This window comes from Mustelus asterias, chromosome 5 (assembly GCF_964213995.1).
Source record: "Mustelus asterias chromosome 5, sMusAst1.hap1.1, whole genome shotgun sequence".
Lineage (NCBI taxonomy): Eukaryota > Metazoa > Chordata > Chondrichthyes > Carcharhiniformes > Triakidae > Mustelus > Mustelus asterias.
The window spans coordinates 87,035,341-87,056,106 of record NC_135805.1 but is presented as its reverse complement, the minus strand read 5'-3'; the positions used below and the strand labels follow the sequence as shown (position 1 = coordinate 87,056,106).

General features: G+C 42.8%; 1 protein-coding gene across 2 annotated transcripts in view; it reads left to right on the top strand.

Annotated features, from left to right (window-relative positions):
* Positions 1-6,018: 6,018 nt before the first annotated feature.
* znf512 (zinc finger protein 512) overlaps positions 6,019-20,766 on the top strand; it is a 62,781-nt gene continuing 48,033 nt past the window's right edge. For both annotated transcript variants that reach the window (XM_078212970.1, XM_078212969.1), the window contains exons 1-3: positions 6,019-6,078; positions 13,847-13,946; positions 16,978-17,048. In XM_078212970.1, coding sequence (XP_078069096.1) covers positions 13,856-13,946; positions 16,978-17,048 — 162 coding nt within the window. In that variant the 5' untranslated portion in view covers positions 6,019-6,078; positions 13,847-13,855. The remainder of the gene's footprint in view (positions 6,079-13,846; positions 13,947-16,977; positions 17,049-20,766) is intronic.

The window sequence follows — 20,766 nt, the reverse complement described above, 5'->3', positions numbered from 1 at the left end:
TCAGAAAGAAATCACAAATCACATCTCAGCATCCCACGGTCTCTTCATCGGTTCCATGGCATTTGCATTGATTATGTTACCAAGGAAGTATAATCTACATTTTAATCATTATTCATGTGACAAAGTAACATGTGTTGTTTTGAATTTATTCTTTATTTGTTTCCACTTGCTTCTCAGTCTCAGTTTAATATGCCAAATTTACCTTTCCTGTTTTTGTTATTATAGAGCTCAGTTCTCAGTTGCCTCTTTCTGAAGGTTGCGATCTCTAAGCATCCTGAATGTTTGCTCATAATTCAGTTCTCTGTGTCTTCAGGAACTAAAGATATCCTTAATATCTTGGTGACCAGAAGTGTACGCAGTACTGAAGCGCCGAAATCTTACTGCTGTTCACGCTGGCGGGATCTTATGATGCCGTTGATGGCAAACCCCCACCACGGGTCTCCCGGCGGCAAGGGGCGAGTTCAACAGGAAACTGCATTGGCAACGACGGGCCATAAGATCCCACTGCCAGCGAGCAGTGCGCCACCTCCTGCCGCCATGAAACACGCGACGGAGAGGGAGCAAAATCCCGCCCATTGTGTGACCCCGTAGCGCTGTACAGCTTAAGGCAGTTGTATAGTTCAGCATGCCAATTGCTTTGACAGCGATTCATCAGCAAGATTGAATATGTTGTGACAATTTTCAGCAACACCTTTAAATTAAATTCAGTTTTACCCTTCTTAAAAGTGGGTTTACATGATTTTCTTTTTTTCCTTTCGTCAAAGATGTGGGGAGTGTTCTGGATGGATGGATTAAAATGGGCCGATGACCTTTCTCATCAATAAATATCTTGTGACTTAGTGTAAAAGTATAACACAACACATCAGACATGACAACAGCTTGAATTGTTATAACAGCATAAGAGAAAAAGAAGAATCCCGAATGAAAACATAGAACTCACTCCTGTGGATTCTGGGTCAATTAAAGTTTTCAAGACTATGATCTACCGATGACTTTGGTTAGCAAGGATATTAAGGATATAGAATAAATGTGAGTAAATTAGGTACAGATTAACCATGATTTAACTGAATGCGTGAACAAGCTCAGGGGGCTGAGTAACCAGTCCTTCTGACATTCTATCTGCCCTAGTCAGCAGAAGCCTTGTATTTAATGATCAAGTCAAGTTGCCATAAAGGCTTGGATATAAATTGAGAAATTATGATGTAACTAAAAGGTAAGTTTTTGTTAAGTGGGCAATGAATTAACATTGGCAGAATTCAAGTGGAAGAATGCAAAACACATTTCTAGAGAACAAAGCATGAATGACAGGACCAAAACAAGGACAAAACGAGTAGTCAGAGGGAAAGAGTCAAGATAGTACAATAAAGGGAAAGGGGAGCTAAATAGTAAATCATTTATAGAAGGTGATTTGCAGGAAAGTAGAAAGTGACGTGGAAGGTAACATAGACTGAAAGAAGAAAGATAAAAAGTGCAATCATATTATAGTCATTGTTTTGTCTATGTTAATTTCAGTATGTTCAATTAATTTGTCTAAATCTGAATCTCCTCATAACACATCGGTCTTTTGATCATGATAAATGATCAAGCTCAATAGATTAAATGTCTTACAGTTATAAATACTGTATAACATTTCAATAAAAGTATATAATATTACTCATAGAAACAGGTCTAATCTTCAGTACCTAATGCGAAGAAAGTCCATGGGTGGGATTTTCCCGAAAAAATTTGAAGTGCCGAATTTGTGTAAAAACTGGATTAAATCCCACTGGTTTTTTCAGCGGGATTTTCAAAATGAATCTCCCACACTCTGCGCACTGCAGAGTACACTAGCGTAAATCTAATTAAAATCAGTGCGCAGGGTCTATTCCCGCTGGAGATGCCGGCAGCATAGCGCTGAGCGGGCCACTGCGCATGCGCCAATCTGTCATAGCAGAGATCGGCGCATACACAGTAGCCCCGCACTGCCGGCCTCCCGATTGCTGGCTCGCCCCACCACCCTGCATCACTGGGCTCTCTCCGCCACCGCCCCCACCAATCCCAGCCCGCCTCCATCTCCCCCCACACCCCTGGCAGTCTTAATCTCCCAACCCCTCCCTCCCTCCCCCCCGCCACCCACCATCTGGCCTCCCTCCCTCTGTCACCAAGCCAGAGTGCAGAGTGGCAGCACGACCCCCACATCCCCACTGATTTCCCCCCCCAGAGGCTCTACCCCCTTTGGCTCCACCCCACCCACCTGACAGTGCCAAGGTGCTGCCTGGGCATTGCCACTTGCCCCTTGGGCAGTGTCAGGGGGACAGGCCGGCACTGCCGGGAACTCCATGGCTGCCTTTCACTTCAGCGGGGTCGGGTTTCCAGCTCCCCACTAGTGGTTAGCTGTTGTAAACCCCGCTGGAGTGAAACACTCCTGGCAGGGGGGGTGGGCGATGCTAGCGGGTCTGGAGACGTCAGTCCCGGGCCTGCTGACGGGATGCGAATCCTCATTATGTTAATTTATACAGCTTGATGGTGGGGCAATCTCACCCACCCCATTGATGTTACACTGGAAAATTCTGATGATGAAGGTCAGGCGCTCATTTCACCCACTCCTTCCATATCTCATCCATTGGGATGCCTATGGATATCCCTGGGCTACCCCAGGAAATCCAACCAGTTAAGCCACAGTTTAGTCCATTGGTGCCCACACATTTGTTCCATATCCCTTAAACCCTCACCAACAAAAGTCAATTGATCACAATCTTGAAAATGTTAATTGACCCAGAATATACAGGAGCAAGTTCTATGTTTTTGCTTGGGATGCTTCCTTTTATTGAAGCTGCTATATCAGTGCAAGCTGTTATTGTCGCATCCGGCATCCTGTGCTTTACTTTTACACAAAGTCACTAGATGCTTATCAACAAGAAAGGCCATTTGGCCCACTTTAATTCATCCATTGGAACTCCCCTCATTACTGCAACTAACCATTTTGTTAATGATTCCAGAGTTTCCACCATTCTGCTGATAATTCCATTATAAGGGATGCTCATTTTCTGCGTGAAGAAAATCCTTTTCATAACAGCCAATGTTATCATTTAATGGTTTGAACTTAAGTCTTGACAGTTAGATGCATTAAATTTCATCTGCCATTGCTTGGCCCACTCACATTTTCTATATACGTTCTGACATGAAACAACTTCCTCTCCAGTTTTGTTTCAGTTTCCAGCATCTGCAGTATTTTGCCTTTCCTCTCCAGTTTATTGACCTGTTGGGTGTGCTATCTTCTGGATGAGTTGCTAATCTGAGGTCACTTCTGTCCTCTCATGGGGATGTAAGAGCTTTCATTGCACTATGGTTAGCACAGTGGTTAGCACTGCTGCTTCACAGCTCCAGAGTCCCGGGTTCGATGCTCGGGTCACTGTGGAGTTTGCACATTCTCCTCGTGTCTGCGTGGGTTTCCTCCGGGTGCTCCGGTTTCCTCCCACAGTCCAAAGATGTGTGGGTTAGGTTGATTGGCCAGGTTAAAAATTGCCCCTTAGAATTCTAAAATGCATAGGTTAGAGGGATTTGCGGGTAAAATATGTGGGGGTAGGGCTGGGTGGGATTGTGGTCGGTGCAGACTCGATGGGCCGAATGGCCTCCTTCTGCACTGTAGGGTTTCTATGATGATTTCTATTTCATAGAAGAGTCTGAGAGAACTCTGGCCAATCCAGGTCAATATTTATCCACCACTAAAGCATATGATCTGATCATTATTTCACAGTTCTTTGTGGAACACAGAGTATATGGAATACAGGAACAGAAGCAAGCCATTTAGCCCCTCGAGCCTTTTCTGCCTTTCAATAAGATCACAGCTGATCAGCAATATAATTCGATTAACCTGCCTTTACCTCATATCTCTTTGACCTTTGGCTAACAAAATTCAATCAAACTAATTTTTTAAAAATTAACAATCCATCTAGCATCAATTTCCATTTATCACCCTTTGAGTACTTCCTAATTTCACTCCTGGAATCTGGCTGTGCACAAATTTGTTTGTTACTTATATTAAAACTGTGGCTATCATTTCAGAAAGTACTTTATTGTTTGTAAAGCACTTTGGAACATCTTGGGGTTGTAATGATTGCTATATAAATGCAAGTCCTATTGAAGGGCTGCAAGTGGGGCAGCACAGTGGTTAGCACTATTGCCTCACAGCGCCAGGGACCTTGGGTCACTATCTGTGCGGAGTTTGCACATTTTCCCTGTGTCTGTGGGTCCCCTCTGGGTGCTCCAGTTTCCTCCCACAGTCCAAAGATGTGTGGGTTAGGTTGATTGACCATGCTAAATTGGCCCTTAGCATCAGAGGGATTAGTAGGGTAAATATGTGGGGTTATGGGGATAGGGCCTGGGTAGGATTGTTGTTGGTGCAGACTTGATGGGCTGAATGGCCTCCTTCTGCATTATAGTGATTCTATGATTCTAACTCCTGACAGACTGAGGCTTCAGTGCAAGCGCAGCGTGCACCAGGGAGCCAGGTTGCACATGCTCAGTTTCTGACATTCTTTTGCCACCTGCAGGAATGGAGCAGTGGGCCTGCATGGTGTGCAGCAACGACACGTTGCAGTGTGAAAAATAAGCCTACTTGACAAAGCTAGTTGGGAGATGAAGTAGCAGCAGCTTGAAGTGTTGTCATTAGCTCCGTGTGCAGCTGGGGCTCAGCAAAACCCGTGGGGAGCTGGTGTGCAGAGCAGCCCAGCAGCAGTTGGTAACTCCATTCTCTTTGAGAGTTGAGGTTCAGAAAAGCTCAGAAGCTGGAGTGTGCTGGTCAGAGCAGTTCGATAGCTAAGTTTGAGCTGGTGATTAGATGCTGGGATGCAGCATTGTCAGCCCAGTGGGACGCAGTTTGGAACAAAGTAATTGAGTAGCTGGGAGGTGGGCAGTCATTGGGGCAGTCCAAGCTGCAGTCCAGTTGATGGACAATTCTTTATAGGCAGAAGAAACAAGAACTTCCAGAAGGAATAGGAGCTGCTGCTGAAGAATTCAGAGGCTAAATCGTCAAAAGACAGGAGCTGAAATCTCTCATGAGGAAGGCAGCATTTTAATTTTTTTTTGGTTACTCACATTTCTCACTGGCACCTTGGTGGGTTGCTAAGAAATTCATAGGGTGGAATTTTCCCATCCTGTCAGCCACGGGAATCAGAGCAGGCAGGACAGAAAATTCAGCAGACCGTGCAAAGGTCCATTGACCTCAGATGGACATTTCCAGCCTTGGGACGAGTGCGGCCAGAAAATCCCACCCATGGGATCTGTTTTTTTTTCTGCCAATGAATGTGCAGTTTATGGTATGTACAACCACAGTCTGCCTGTTAATTCACGTTGACCTCATTAATTCTAGACGTTTTCATTTCTTCATGTGATGTGGGCATCGCTGACTAGGCCAGCATTTGTTGCCCATCCCTAATTGCCCCTGAAATGAGTGACTTGTGGCCATTTCAGAGAGAATCAAGAATCCCATTGCTGTGGATCTGGAGTAACATGTAGACCTGACTAGGGAAGGATGGCAGATTTCTTTCCCTAAAAAACATTAGTGAATAATATGATGGATGTTAACAGTAGAAAATATTCTGTTTGTTTAAAACTGGAATCTTGCGGAGGTATTCCCGTAACAAAATACTGGCAGTTCACTTAATTTACAATAGAATTTACAGGTCCCTAACTGGATTTTATTATAATTGTGAGGCATGTTTGGAATAGTAACACTATTGCTTTCTCTTTAATATCTGGGTTGCACACACCTCTTTCTATGAGAAGCTGCTGCTGCACTCCATCTCTTTATATAATATCTGGATTGCATTCTTTATCTCTTTCTCTAGACTCTGGGTTGCAGCCTCTCTAACTCTCAGTCTGAAGCTCTGGGTTGCAGCCTCTCTAACTCTCAGTCTGAAGCTCTGGGTTGCAGCCTCTCTAACTCTCAGTCTGAAGCTCTGGGTTGCACTGCTACAGTTCAGTTGCAGACACACATTAACCCCAATGTGCGCAGCTCCAGGCGGAAGTGTCGTCTGGAGCCACTCCTTGCCCCGGTGCGGCGGCGTCAGTCTGCTCTGAGCGTCTGGGATTTTAAAGGTAGTGTAACTGCGGCATTCACTCATCATTTAACATGAAATAACGCCTCGGAAACATGCAATGGAAGTTGCCGTCCTCTCTGCTTCTCGCCCTGCTCTCATGGCGTTGCACCGAGCAGTGGAGAGGGAAGGTGCCTGAAGCTGCCAGCCCAGCTGCTCCCTGTCCTGCGCTTAGTTTTCTGGATATTGTAGAGGAGGCGGTTTTGTTGTTAACGCCATTTTTTGAAGGGATTGAGGGAAGGAAAAATATTGTAATGTTTGCACTATATGATCATGGTAAGATGAGGGATGGAGGTGGAAAAGTCAGCTGCGTTTTTTAAAAAAATATTAGTCTTGAAAATGAAATTTTAAATTATTAACTCTTTTTGGACTGCTTTGCTCTTGTGAGTGGAAGTGAAAGTTCAAAGAGACAGTATCCGCCTGTCTTTCTCCCAGCTTCTTGCCTCTTTCGCCTCCAGCCTGCATTGTCTCTGTGTTCCAGGTATGTTCTACAGGAGCTAGGGAGGCCTTTAATCCTACTTACTAATTTCAATTTTTAAAAAACACTGACTATTGTCTGAGACAGAAGGAGCACTATTTTCAGTGGGACTGTATGTACCAAGCTGCAATTGATTTGAAATTATGGACTACTCCAGAAATAGAGAATAATTAAAAGTTCAATACCTTTTATTATATTGAGCAATTAGTATGAATATCCTTTGTTGGTATCCACTCCGTAGGACAGTTGTACTGACCTGGGCATCAGCAATTGTAATACTGATTACTAGCTATACACTTGGCCCCCTTGTATTTTGGGAGGAGCTCAGTGTTCTTATGCTTACTGGGTGTGAGAGAAATGGTCTCATTGCTCTGCAATGAAGTTACAATTGACTGTTTACATCTTAAGTCTCTTATTTTGGAAACTTATGGATCTTCTCTCATTTTTGAATCTATTTTCACTGATTCCTGATTGAGAGAATGGTATTAAACAAGTTAACCAACTTCCTTGACCAAAAGGATATTAGTGTATGTATTACATATTTTTCTTCTGTGCGGGCAGTTGTTTGAACTCAAAGCATCTTACTCCTGTGCTGAAGCATTGACTTGTTGCCAAACTCTGTTGGTTTGACAAGCAATTCTTTTCTCCCTACTATGCCTGCTATCTATGTTATCGTTGCATGCATCTCAGCAGAGTTTAATCCAACAACAACGTGTGTGTATATATAAAGCACCTTAAAACATTAAAAGACACCTCTCAAGAGTATTACTTGGAAACTGAACCACATTGAGAATGCCAAGTTTTTAGTACATCTTACTTGGTTAAAGAGGTTGGTTTTAAGGAGTGCCAATGTAGGATCAAAGAAAACTAGAATGCACAAGAGGAAAGGTCCTTGGGTGGGTTGCAGGATTGAAGGAGATTAGAGATAGGATGATGGTGAGGACCTGAGGGGGTAGTTTGAACCTCGCCTCTTATTACACAGCCTTCTATCAAAGGAACCAAGTTGATTTCTAATTATGTCAACTTCGCCACAAGCTAGCTGTAAGAAAGCATAGCAATGCCATCTGCTTCTGTTCAAATCTATGTAGGAGTCATTGAACTCTTAAAAGTAAGATCGCATAATATGTTGTAGATCCTTGTTGGTATTAAAGTGAGGTGCAAAGAGAGTCAGCTTTCTGTATCCCAAGAAGTAGTCGGAATTGTGTGTTATAATCCGGGACCCTAATTTGTTACATGAAAGGAAATTCTTGATCTGTGGAAAGTACATGTTTGATTTAACCATGGAAGAGTTGTCTTCGGAAAGCTGTTGGAGGGTAGCCTAGGAATGAAGGATTTAACAGAATGAATGGTGCTTGTGGACTATTGTGAAGGAACATCCTTGACAGGAAGACATGACTGAAAATGTGGAGTAAAAAGAGAGTGAATCCAGAAAGGATTACCTCATGAAAAAAAATTAAAAGTACAATAACAATAGTGAGAAAATGGAGGAAAATATTATTGAAAGTAATTCAGCAAAGTTATTGCACATTGAGTGAGTCTCCTGGAATCAGAGGTATGCTGAAAAAAAAGAAACAAAATTGAAATAGAAAAAGTAGCAGCTGAAACCTGAATACTGAAGGGAAATTAAGAGTTAACAGGATGGGAAATAATGGATGAATGAAGAGAGCTGATGGTAATGTGATTCGGGTGATGCAAAAAATGCTTACCGAAAGACAAGAACCACTAAGTCACAGATTGAAAGAATTAAGGGCATTAGCCTGAATTTCTTTTAATGTTTTTATTGTTAGTTATTCTTGTAGTCAAATATTAAAAGAAGGATTGGTTTTAATAAAAATTGCATGATCCTATTACAAGTTCTGGGAAGCCTTGCTCATGTTAATGATACTCCAACTTGTCACACTACAACTGCCTGACTTGTTTCTGATCTACTACAGAGACTTAACTATTGTTAATGACAATTGAACAGAAGTACAGAATTGGAAAAATCAGAAAATGCTCAGGTCTGACAACATCTGTGGAGAGAGGTAGAGTTAACATTTTAAGTTCGATACGGCTGTTCAGAATAGTATCTAGCTCCTCTCTGACCTCTTTCTAACTTTGTCCCTCTTTTATAAGAAGTGAAAGATTATTGTCATGATGCACAGAAGTGAAAAAGCATATTTGCGTAAAGGCGAGTGGCAGGTCAGATAATTAGGAAGAATATAAAGAATATCAAAGATTGATAAGGAGGGAAAAGCTGGAGTATGAGAGAAAGCATGCCAATGATATAAATTTGGACAGTAAGAGTTTCTAAAGATATTTAAATATGAAGAGTTAAAGAGAGTATTAATCTGATCGAAAATGCATCTGAGGAATTGGTAGATGAATTAAACAGGTATTTTGCATCTGTCTTCACTGTAGAAGGCACAAATAATATCTCAGAAATAGCTGTAAATCAGGAAATGGAAGGGAGGAACTTGGGAAAATTAATATCACCAGGGAAGTGTTGAGCAAATTATTAGGTCTGCGGGTAGACAGATCCCCTGGTCTGGATGGACGCCACCCTAAGGTCTTGAAAGATGTGGCTAATGAGATAGTCGATGCATTGGTTAATTTTCCAAAATTCCCTGGATTTGGGTAAGGTTCCAGTAGATTGGAAGGTAACAAATGTAACTCCATTATTCAAAAAGGGAGGGAGACTGAAAGCAGGAAACCATAGGCCAGTTAACCCAACATCTGCTAGGACCCATTACTAAAGATGATATTGCAGGGTATTTGGAAAAAATCAAGGCAATCAAGAATCAACATGGTTTTGTGAAAGGGAAATCACATTTAACCAATTTATTGGAGTTCTTGAAGGATGTATTGTACTTAGATTTCCAAAAGGCATTCAATAAGGTGCCACATCTCAGGTTATTCTGTAAAATAGAAGCTCATGGTGTCAGGGGCTAACCTTTTGGCATGGAAAGAAGATTGGCTAGCTAACAGGAAACATTTGGCATAAATGGGTCTTTTTCTGGCTGGCAGGATGTGATGAGTGGTGTGCTACAGGGATCATTGTTTGGGCCTCAACTCTTTACAATTCATACAAATGACGGGTGAAGGAACTGAAGTTACAGTTGCTTAATTCGCTGACAACACAAAGTTGGATAGGAAAGTAAATTGTGAAGGGGATGTAAGGAGGCTACAAGGAGATATAATTGAAGTGAATGAGTAAAACTCTGGCAAATGGGGTGTAATGTGGGCAAATATGAAATTGTCCATTTTGGCAAGAAGAATAAGCTTATTTAAATGGAGAGAGATTGCAGAGCTCTGAGGTGCAAAGGGATCTGCGTGTCCTAGTGCATGAATCACAAAAGACTAGTATATGGGTAGAGCAAATAATTAGGGAAGCTAATAGAATGTTATCATTTATTGTGAGGAGAATTACTTCGAACAAGAGGGAGGTTATGCTTCAGTTATACGGGCCATTGGTGAGACTACAGCTGGAGGAAAGATGTAAATGCATTAGAAGCAGTTCAGAGAATGTTTACTAGACTAGTAACCAGGATTGAGTAGATGGCCTTATGAGGAAAGGTAAGAGAGGTTAGGTTTGTATGCACTAGAGTTTGGAAGAGAATGAGGCCATTTATTTTATAGCTCCCACCTGAATTGGACCTATCAAAATGCATCACCTCGCATTTGTCCGGATTAAATTCCATCTGCCATTTCTCCACCCAATTTTCCAGCCTATCTACATCCTGCTGTAATCTCTGACAGTCCTCATCACTATCCACAACTCCAGCAATCTTAGTATCATCCACAAACTTCCTAATCAGACCAACTTCGTTTTCTTCCAAGTCATTCATATATATGACAACAGAGGAACACCAGTAATTACAGACCTCCATTCAGGAAAAACACCCTTCCACCACTACCCCCTCTTCTATGGCCAAGCCAGTACTGAATCCATCGAGCCAGTTCGCCCCTGATCCCGTGCAATTTAGCCTTTTGTCTCAGCCTGCCATGAGAGACCTTGTCAAATGCTTTACTAAAGTCCATGTAGAAAACATCCACGGCCCTTCTCTCGTCAATCATTTTTGTCACCTCAAAAAACTCAATTAAATTAGTGAGACATGACTTCCGTCGTACAAAACCATGCTGTCTGTCGCTAAGACCATTCAGTTCCAAATGTGCGTAGATCCTAGCTCTCTTCAACAATTTCACTATCACTGACGTCATGCTCACTGGCCTATAATTATCTGGGTTATCCTTGCTAGCCTTCTTAAATAACGGGGAAACATTGGCTATCCTCCAATTCTTTGGGACCTCCCCTACATCCCTGACGGACAAGTCCTCCGTATACACAGGATCTGCTCGGATGAGGAGGATCGCAACAGACATCTCCAGATGCTGAAAGATGCCCTCATAAGAACAGAATATGGCGCTCGACTCAACGATCGACAGTTCCGACACGCCACAGCGAAAAACCGCACTGACCTCCTCAGAAGACAAACACGGGACACGGTGGACAGAGTACCCTTCGTTGTCCAGTACTTCCCCAGAGCAGAGAAGCTACGACATCTCCTCCGGAGCCCTCAACATGTCATTGATGAAGACAAACATCTCGCCAAGGCCATCCCCACACCCCCACCTCTTGCCTTCAAACAACCGCACAACCTCAAACAGACCATTGTCTGCAGCAAACTACCCAGCCTTCAGGAGAACAGTGACCACGACACCACACAAGCCTGCCACAGCAACCTCTGCATGACGTGCCGGATCATCGACACGGATGCCATCATCTCACGCAAGAACGCCATCCACCAGGTACATGGTACATACTCTTGCAACTCGGCCAACGTTGTCTACCTGTTACGCTGCAGGAAAGGATGTCCCGAGGCATGGTACATTGGGGAAACCGTGCAGACGCTATGACAACGGATGAATGAACACCACTCGATAATCACCAGGCAAGACTGTTCTCTTCCTGTTGGGGAGCACTTCAGCGGTCACGGGCATTCAGCCTTTGATCTCCGGGTAAGCGTTCTCCAAGGTGGCCTTCACGACACACAGCGCAGAGTCGCTGAGCAGAGACTGATAGCCAGGTTCCGCACACATGAGGATGGCCTCAACCGGGATCTTGGGTTCATGTCACACTATCTGTAACCCCCACAACCTGCCTGGATGTGCAAAATATCACTAGCTGTCCTGTCTGGAGACAATACATATTTCTTTAACCTGTGCTTAATGCTCCCTCCACTCACATTGTCTGTACCTTTAAGACTTGATTAGCTGTAAAGACTCGCATTCCAATCATTATTCATGTAAATTGAGTTTGTGTCTTTGTGCCCTGTTTGTGATCAGAACTCCCACCCACCTGACGAAGGAACAGCCTGTTCCGAAAGCTAGTGGCTTTTGCTACCAAATACACCTGTTGGACTTTAACCTGGTGGTGTTAGACTTCTTACTGACCTCGCCTGTGGCCAGTGAAGAAATAAAAATTTCTGTTAGAGGCCCAGCAATTTCATCTCTTGTCTCCCTCAGTAACCTGGGATAGATTCCCTGGGGATTTCTGGCCCTGGGGATTTCTGTACCTTAATGCTTTTTTAATACACCTAACGCTTCCTTGTAATGATGACTTGTTCTAAAGGGTTTACATATCCCTGTGAGACACCACCAATCAATGTGTCCCTCTCCTTTGTGAATACCAATGCAAAGCACTCATTAAGGATCTCACCCACTTCCTTTGGTTCTACGCATAATTTCCCTCCTTTGTCCTTGAGTGGACCAACTCTTACTCCAGTTACTCTCTTATCTGTAACATAGGTATAAAATGCCTTGGGATTTGCCTTCATCCTATCTGCCAAAGAAATTTCGTGACTCCTTTTTGCCTTCCTAATTCCCTGTTTGAGTTCTTTTCTACTTTCCCTGTACTTAAAGGTAGGTTATAGTATGCACCTGCAGGTCACTGGAGAGCAGTTGAGTGTGTGATTTTTATTTTTTCAATTCCTGTTTCCTCAGTGACATGGTTGATGCACCACATGGTGGTTTCACTAAACCATACACCCCAGGCAAAAGCACACTTGTGGGTGAGGTTAGATAATGCAGGAGTAAAAAGCCAGACTTTTAACTAAGACATTTTAAAAAAATACCTTGAATCAGCTGAAATTGCTTTGCAATGTCATATCTATAAAATATGACTTGATTCCATTGATTTTCCTGCATGCAACTGTGCTGAGCAATCATAAGTCAACTATATATGGCCTAGTGGTATTATCACTAGAGTATTAGTCCAGAAACTCAGCTGATGTTCTGTGGACCCGGGTTCGAATCCTGCCACGGCAGATGGTGGAATTTGAATTCAATAAATAATATCTGGAATTAAGAATCTACAGATGACCATGAAACCCTTGTCAATTGTTGGAAAAACCATTCTGGTTCACTACTGTCCTTTAGGAAAGAAAATCTGCCGTCCTTATCCGGTCTGGCCTACATGTGACTGCAGAGTCTCAGCAATGTGGTTGACTCTCAATTGCCTTCAGGCAACTAGGGATGGGCAATAAATGCTGGCCAGCCAGCGACGCCCATGTTCTATCAATGAATTTTTTTTTTAAATCAATAGATGTCCTAAATATCAGTGTCTGTTATTTTTACTCAGAGGCTGGTGACAGTCTGGAATGCGCTGCCTGGGAGGGTGGTAGAGGCGGGCCTTATATCCTTTGAACAGTACCCAGATGAGCACTTGGCACATCATAACATTCAAGGCTATGGGCCAAGTGCTGGCAAATGGGATTAGGTGGGAGGTCAGGTGTTTCTCTCATGTCGGTGCAGACTTGATGGGCCGAAGGGCCTCTTCTGCACTGTATGATTCTACGTGCATAAACATAAAAGCTACTTGAAATAACTGCTGGGAACTCTACAGGTCAGGTAGAGCTCAGGTATAGTTTTGAGCTTTGTGACATAAGGGCTATTGTCATATAACTGGTACCGAGGACCTAAGATCAATCTCTGCACGCTTCTGTATTCTTTCAATCTGGGCAGGTTGTACGTGTGTAGGGCCAGGACTCGTGGAATTTGACCAACGGACAGATATAGCCACTGTAGATCGACAACAGGTCAACAGACACAGGGTCTGAATAAAGAGTGAATGCACTTGTGGTACCCAGTATGGTCTCCACCTTCAGATTTAAAATCTTTCGAACCTCTCCCTTGTGCTTCTTGTACTAATCCTGAGTTTATTATCTTGTTACAAACTCTCCCTGTTAATGTTTCTTGAGCCTGAAAATACATTTTATAAGTCCGGTTATAATTTTTTTGTTGTACTTTGCAGTTTCTTGCAATGGCGCAAAAGAACAAGATCGACTCTGAGGTGGAGGTTTCAAGCAAGAAGTTGCTAAAAGCAAAATCAAAACAAAAGTCAAAGGCACGAGGTAAAAATGAACTCTGATAAACACACATGCGGTACACTGATTATTAGAAACTGGATTTTTGACATTCCCTTTTATTCTTTTTCCCACCTCCCTCTCCTTTCACTCAAACCTGTCACACTTCGAATCTTTTCCAGTTCCGATAAAAGGTCATTGACCTGAAACATTAACTCTGTTTCTCTCTCGCTAGATGTCACCTCACCTGCTGAGTATTTCCAACATTTGCTCTTTTTAGATTTGTTTCAGATTTCCAGCATCTGCAGTATTTTGACTCTGAAAATTAAATGTTCAATATCTACAGTTCTTTTTTTAAATGGTCACAGCTGGAAGTGTATTTTGGAAAACAAAAGCTCTCATTGTGTTATTAATGACACTGCAAACTGGTGTGCCCTACGCACGGTCTATCTACAATCATCAATGCTGCTTAGCAGCGCAAGAAAGGTTAGTCATTAACTTTATGTCCTATTACATGCTTTTAGATGAACTTACGTTACCTGGATGTATGGTTATTTCAGAATAAACAGAACAAATCCCAGTTCGGATACGATGGTCAGCAGAAATTGCAGAATTGCTACAAATATCCTCAAACTTTGGTTTGGTTTGAATTTGGATGGGAAGGAAGGAGAAGAATTTAATTCTCAGGACCAATATTTCTTCTCGGTCCATGCCCACTGCAGACCCCAGCAGTGTGTGTTAACTTAGAAAGGTTGCAAATTTAGTAGTTCCTCGTGGATTCTAATGCCTGTACGGGTGCATCTCCGACACTCAGACATCCAGTGTTGCGATGGCAGTTACCCCAACTTGCGTGCCACACTAGTGAAAGGGCTGCATTTAACATGTGTTTTAAAGAAACCTGTCTTGTTATCTTCAATGTGCAATCCATGCCTATTCCTGTTGGACATGCCTGCCATCCAATATGGAAGCCTTTGCTTGTAGCCCGGCACCTTCCATGTCAGTGGGAGTGACCTTGTTTAGATTGGGCAAAAGCTGCACCCCAAACAAAGGTCAATTCTGGGCATGATTGGGACCAAGTTTGTACTTGGTATCAAGAGCCAAAGAATTTTGGGCCTGTAGTTTTGGTGAGACCGCAATACAAATTAAGAACAGTATAGCACAGGAACAGGTCCTTCGGCCCACCAAGATACCTCTCTAATCTAATATTTTCTTGCCTCTACGTGGTCCATATCCCTCTATTCCTGCCTATTCGTGTATCTAATACAGGCAGTTTTTTCACTGGATCAGTTTTAGTGTTTTGAGGTGTCAATTTGAATTTTTGCAAGCAGTGTTCATATTTATTTGTTTGCTATTTCCAATTTCATAACAAAATGTGGCTTTATGGCTGTTTTATGTGATCAGTGGACTCTGGGGTGGGTATCATTAAAAATTAAATATGTGCTTGTATGAATATTTTGTTTTTGCTTTAAATTGCTCCAATAATTGTATGAAATGTATAAGAATAATAGATTACTTCAATTTTGTCCTGCCTCCCCTGGAAACTGAGAATTTAGATCCAGATGTTTTATTTCTTGCTTCTTTTGATCCTGTCTACTTTGCAAAATGTACAGATCTTGATGGGCTACCTACTGAGGAATAACATTTGGAATTATAGTAACTTGCTAGAGAGTGAAACCTGAATATGTAGCGTAATTGAGAAAGTACATGTATAAAAAAATATAGCTAATAGAAGCTGATGGGTAATTTAGGGAGACCTTTTAGAATGTATTTTAGCCTGAACCTCAGGTCTGCCACGACTGCGTAAAGCCAGTCAGAAATATGCCTTTCCCAAGTGAAATTACTGAGCAGCTTTTGTGTTGTGTCTGACCATTTGTTACTATGAGATTAAGTTAATCGTACAAAGCCATTTTACCAAGGGTACTTGCCATTACAAATTTTCTCAGAGTCCTATTTCAATTCAATAAATGTGCCCTTTGCCAGCCATTTCAAATACATGGTGTTTTAAAATGTCGTAATTCATTATAACTTGCTCAGAAGGCCACATTTTGAATACCTTGTAAAGCCTGGAATGCGCCTCAAGAATTTTTTGTTAAGGTAAATATAATGGAAACAGAAAGATGAAAGAAACAATGACCTTAGATTTTCTAAAGAAGTGCAGAAATGGACATAGTTTTGTGCTGGCAGTTAAGGAAATCTGATTTTAGTTTCGTGTGCCAATGTTGGCTTTACATTTGTGCAATATTGAATTGTGTGGTGTCTCTTTTGCTATTCTACCATTTTTGTTGATTTTTTTTTGATGCAGTTTTTTTAGTATCGCCAGGATGTGACTTTTCTAGGCACCACTACCTTAAACATGCCCTCCACCATTAGTCCACAATGGAAGCAGTGTGTCCCATCTACAAATACATTGCTTTAACTTGCCAAGGCTCCTTTTAATCGGAACTTCAAAACCTGTGACCTGTATTACCTAGAAGGGTAAGGGCAGCAGATGCAGGGGAACACCACCTGCAAATTCCCCTCCAAGCCACAAACCATACTGACTTGGAAATATATCTGTTTCCTCGCTGTTGTTGGGTCAAACTCCTGGAATTTCATGACTAGCCAGACGGTGGGTATACTTACACAGCATGCAGTGCATGGGCGCACCACCATCAGCTTCTTGAGGAGAGTTAGGGATAAATAGTAAATGCTGGCGCTGCCCACACCTCCAGGATGAGTTTTTAAAATAGACTAGTTTGACAAATCACTATTGTCATTTATAAATAGGTTTTGGAGTGTACAATGTCAGAAAAGGAATTCGAACCAAGAATAAACCTGGTGTAAATTGTAAAACTCTATGATGTACAGCTCTTTATGTCTTAAGAAGTACATCCCCTTTTTAAAGTTAATACTCATTTGCTTATCTCATTCTGGATAATTTGCAATTCTTAGTAGTTCTTTCTTTCCTCTTTTAGTAAACATTTACCAATTGCAGGTGTTCAGAATGTATACAGTTGTAAGGAATGGAAATCCCAGTGAATAGATTGGATAGGCAAGGTTTTTAGATGCGATTTTAAAACATATTTTACTTATTATAAAGGATCTAAAAAGGCATCTGGAGGTGGAGATAAATCATCAAAAGGGAAAGATGCCGAACATCTGGAATTTCAGGTACGAGTCTTCTTTGTTCTTTTGAAGATCTGCTTGTAAATCAAGAATTTCTAGCCCACACTATCAAAATTAAACTAACGCTCTGACACCGTCTTGTTTCCCATTGCACCATAATTTCTCTTATTTATAGCTTCCTGTGTAAGAGGGAACCAACAGTTATGTTCTAGCAAAAATTGTGGTATGTATAAGGAATTTCCTGCAGCTGTAATTTGCAGTTCATAGAATCATAGAATCCTATAGTGCAGAAGGAGGCCATTTGGCCCATTGAGTCTGCACCGACTACAATCCCACCTAGGCCCGATCCCCATAACCCCATGCATTTACCCTAGCTAGTCCCCTGACACTGAATCAATTTAGCATGGTCAATCAAGCTAACCCGCACATCTTTGGATGTGTTCATCGGTTGCATATAACAGACCAGCAAAATATTTAACCATTTTTAATTTCCATTGCTGTTTTCTTGTGTTCCTTCCCTCAAGGTGGTAACTTGTTTTGGTACGGTTTTCTTAGGCACTGGTGACACCCCCGATGCCTCAGCCAAGTCTGGCTCTTCATGTATGAGCTTAGACAGTGTCTGCCAGCAGGATATTGCAACTTATTCACTGAGTTGCTCCATTGTGGGACTGGACTATCTTGGCCATATTCCTGTGACTGCCCGGAAACTTGGGGCGGCACAATAACACAGTGGTTAGCACTGCTGCTTCACAGCTCCAGGGACCTGGATTCGATTCCCGGCTTGGGTCACTGTCTGTGTGGAGTTTGCACATTCTCCTCGAGTCTGCGTGGGTTTCTTCCGGGTGCTCCGGTTTCCTCCCACAGTCCAAAGATGTGCGGGTTAGATTGATTAGCCATGCTAAAATTGCCCCTTAGTGTCCTGGGATGCATAGATTAGAGGGATTAGCGGGTAAAATATGTAGGCATATAAGAACATAAGAACATAAGAAATAGGAGCAGGAGTAGGCCATCTAGCCCCTCGAGCCTGCCCCGCCATTCAATAAGATCATGGCTGATCTGACGTGGATCAGTACCACTTACCCGCCTGATCCCCATAACCCTTAATTCCCTTCCCGCTCAGGAATCCATCCATCCGCGCTTTAAACATATTCAGCGAGGTAGCCTCCACCACCTCAGTGGGCAGAGAATTCCAGAGATTCACCACCCTCTGGGAGAAGAAGTTCCTCCTCAACTCTGTCTTAAACCGCCCCCCCTTTATTTTGAGGCTGTGTCCTCTAGTTTTAACTTCCTTACTAAGTGGAAAGAATCTCTCCGCCTCCACCCTATCCAGCCCCCGCATTATCTTATAAGTCTCCATAAGATCCCCCCTCATCCTTCTAAACTCCAACGAGTACAAACCCAATCTCCTCAGCCTCTCCTCATAATCCAAACCCCTCATCTCCGGTATCAACCTGGTGAACCTTCTCTGCACTCCCTCCAATGCCAATATATCCTTCCTCATATAAGGGGACCAATACTGCACACAGTATTCCAGCTGCGGCCTCACCAATGCCCTGTACAGGTGCATCAAGACATCCCTGCTTTTATATTCTATCCCCCTCGCAATATAGGCCAACATCCCATTTGCCTTCTTGATCACCTGTTGTACCTGCAGACTGGGCTTTTGCGTCTCATGCACAATGACCCCCAGGTCCCTTTGCACGGTAGCATGTTTTAATTTGTTTCCATTGAGATAGTAATCCCATTTGTTATTATTTCCTCCAAAGTGTATAACCTCGCATTTCTCAACGTTATACTCCATTTGCCATATCCTCGCCCACTCACTCAGCCTGTCCAAATCTCTCTGCAGATCTTCTCCGTCCTCCACACGATTCACTTTTCCACTTATCTTTGTGTCGTCTGCGAACTTCGTTACCCTACACTCCGTCCCCTCCTCCAGATCATCTATATAAATGGTAAACAGTTGCGGCCCGAGTACCGATCCCTGCGGCACGCCACTAGTTACCTTCCTCCAACCGGAAAAACACCCATTTATTCCGACTCTTTGCTTCCTGTCGGATAGCCAGTCCCCAATCCACTTTAACACACTACCCCCAACTCCGTGTGCCCTAATCTTCTTCAGCAGCCTTTTATGGGGCACCTTATCAAACGCCTTTTGGAAATCCAAAAACACCGCATCCACCGGTTCTCCTCCATCAACCGCCCTAGTCACATCTTCATAAAAATCCAACATGTTCGTCAAGCACGACTTTCCCCTCATGAATCCATGCTGCGTCTGATTGATCGAACCATTTCTATCCAGATGCCCTGCTATCTCCTCCTTAATAATGGATTCCAGCATTTTCCCTACTACAGACGTTAAGCTGACCGGCCTATAGTTAACCGCCTTTTGTCTCCTTCCTTTTTTAAACAGCGGCGTAACATTAGCCGTTTTCCAATCAACCGGCACTACCCCAGAATGCAACGAGTTTTGATAAATAATCACTAACGCATCCACTATTACCTCTGACATTTCTTTCAATACCCTGGGATGCATTCCATCCGGACCCGGGGACTTGTCCACCTTCAGTCCCATTAGTCTACCCAGCACTGCCTCTCTGGTAACATTAATCGTATTAAGTATTTCTCCTGCTGCCAACCCTCTATCGTTAATATTTGGCAAACTATTTGTGTCCTCCACCGTGAAGACCGACACAAAAAACTTATTTAAAGACTCAGCCATATCCTCATTTCCCACTATTAACTCCCCCCTCTCGTCCTCCAAGGGTCCAACATTCACTCTAGCCACTCTATTCCTTTTTATATATTTATAAAAACTTTTACTATCATTTTTTATATTAATTGCTAGCCTAGCTTCATAGTCTATCCTTCCTTTCTTTATCGCTTTCTTAGTCTCTCTTTGTTGTTTCTTAAATTTTTCCCAATCACTTGTTTCTCCACTATTTTTGGCCACTCTGTACGCAGCTGTTTTTATTTTAATACTCTCCTTTATTTCCTTCGTTATCCACGGCTGGTTCTCCCTTTTCTTACAATCCTTGTTTTTTGCTGGAATATATTTTTGCTGAGAACTGAAAAGGATCTCCCTAAAAATCCTCTACTGTTCCTCAGCTATCCTACCTGCCAGCCTGCTCTCCCAGTCTACCTTAGCCAATTCATCCCTCATCCTATCATATTTCCCTCTGTTCAAACAGAGGACACTGGTTTGAGACCAAACTTTCTCCTCTTCCATCTGAATCAGAAATTCGACCATATTGTGGTCACTAGACCCAAGAGGGTCCTTCACAATAAGATCCTTAATTCTACCTACCTCGTTACACAATACCAGATCCAAAATAGCTCGTTCCCTCGTCGGTTCCGTAACATGCTGTTCAAGGAAACTATCCCGACAGCATTCTAAGAACTCTTCCTCCATTCCACCCTTACCGACTTGAGTCTGCCAGTCAATGTGCATGTTGAAGTCCCCCATGATTATTGCCGTTCCGTTTTTACACGCATCCCTTATCTGCTTGTTTATAGCCCTCCCTACCTCAACATTATTATTCGGGGGCCTATATACCACACCTACTAGTGTCTTTCTCCCTCTACTATTCCTCATCTCTACCCATAACGATTCCACGTTTTGTTCCTCAGAGCCTATGTCATCCCTCAGTACTACCCTGATATTATCTCTTATTAATAGCGCGACCCCACCACCTTTTCCTTCCTGTCTATTCTTCCTAAACGCCTGATACCCCTGGATATTCATCTCCCAGTCCTGGTCACC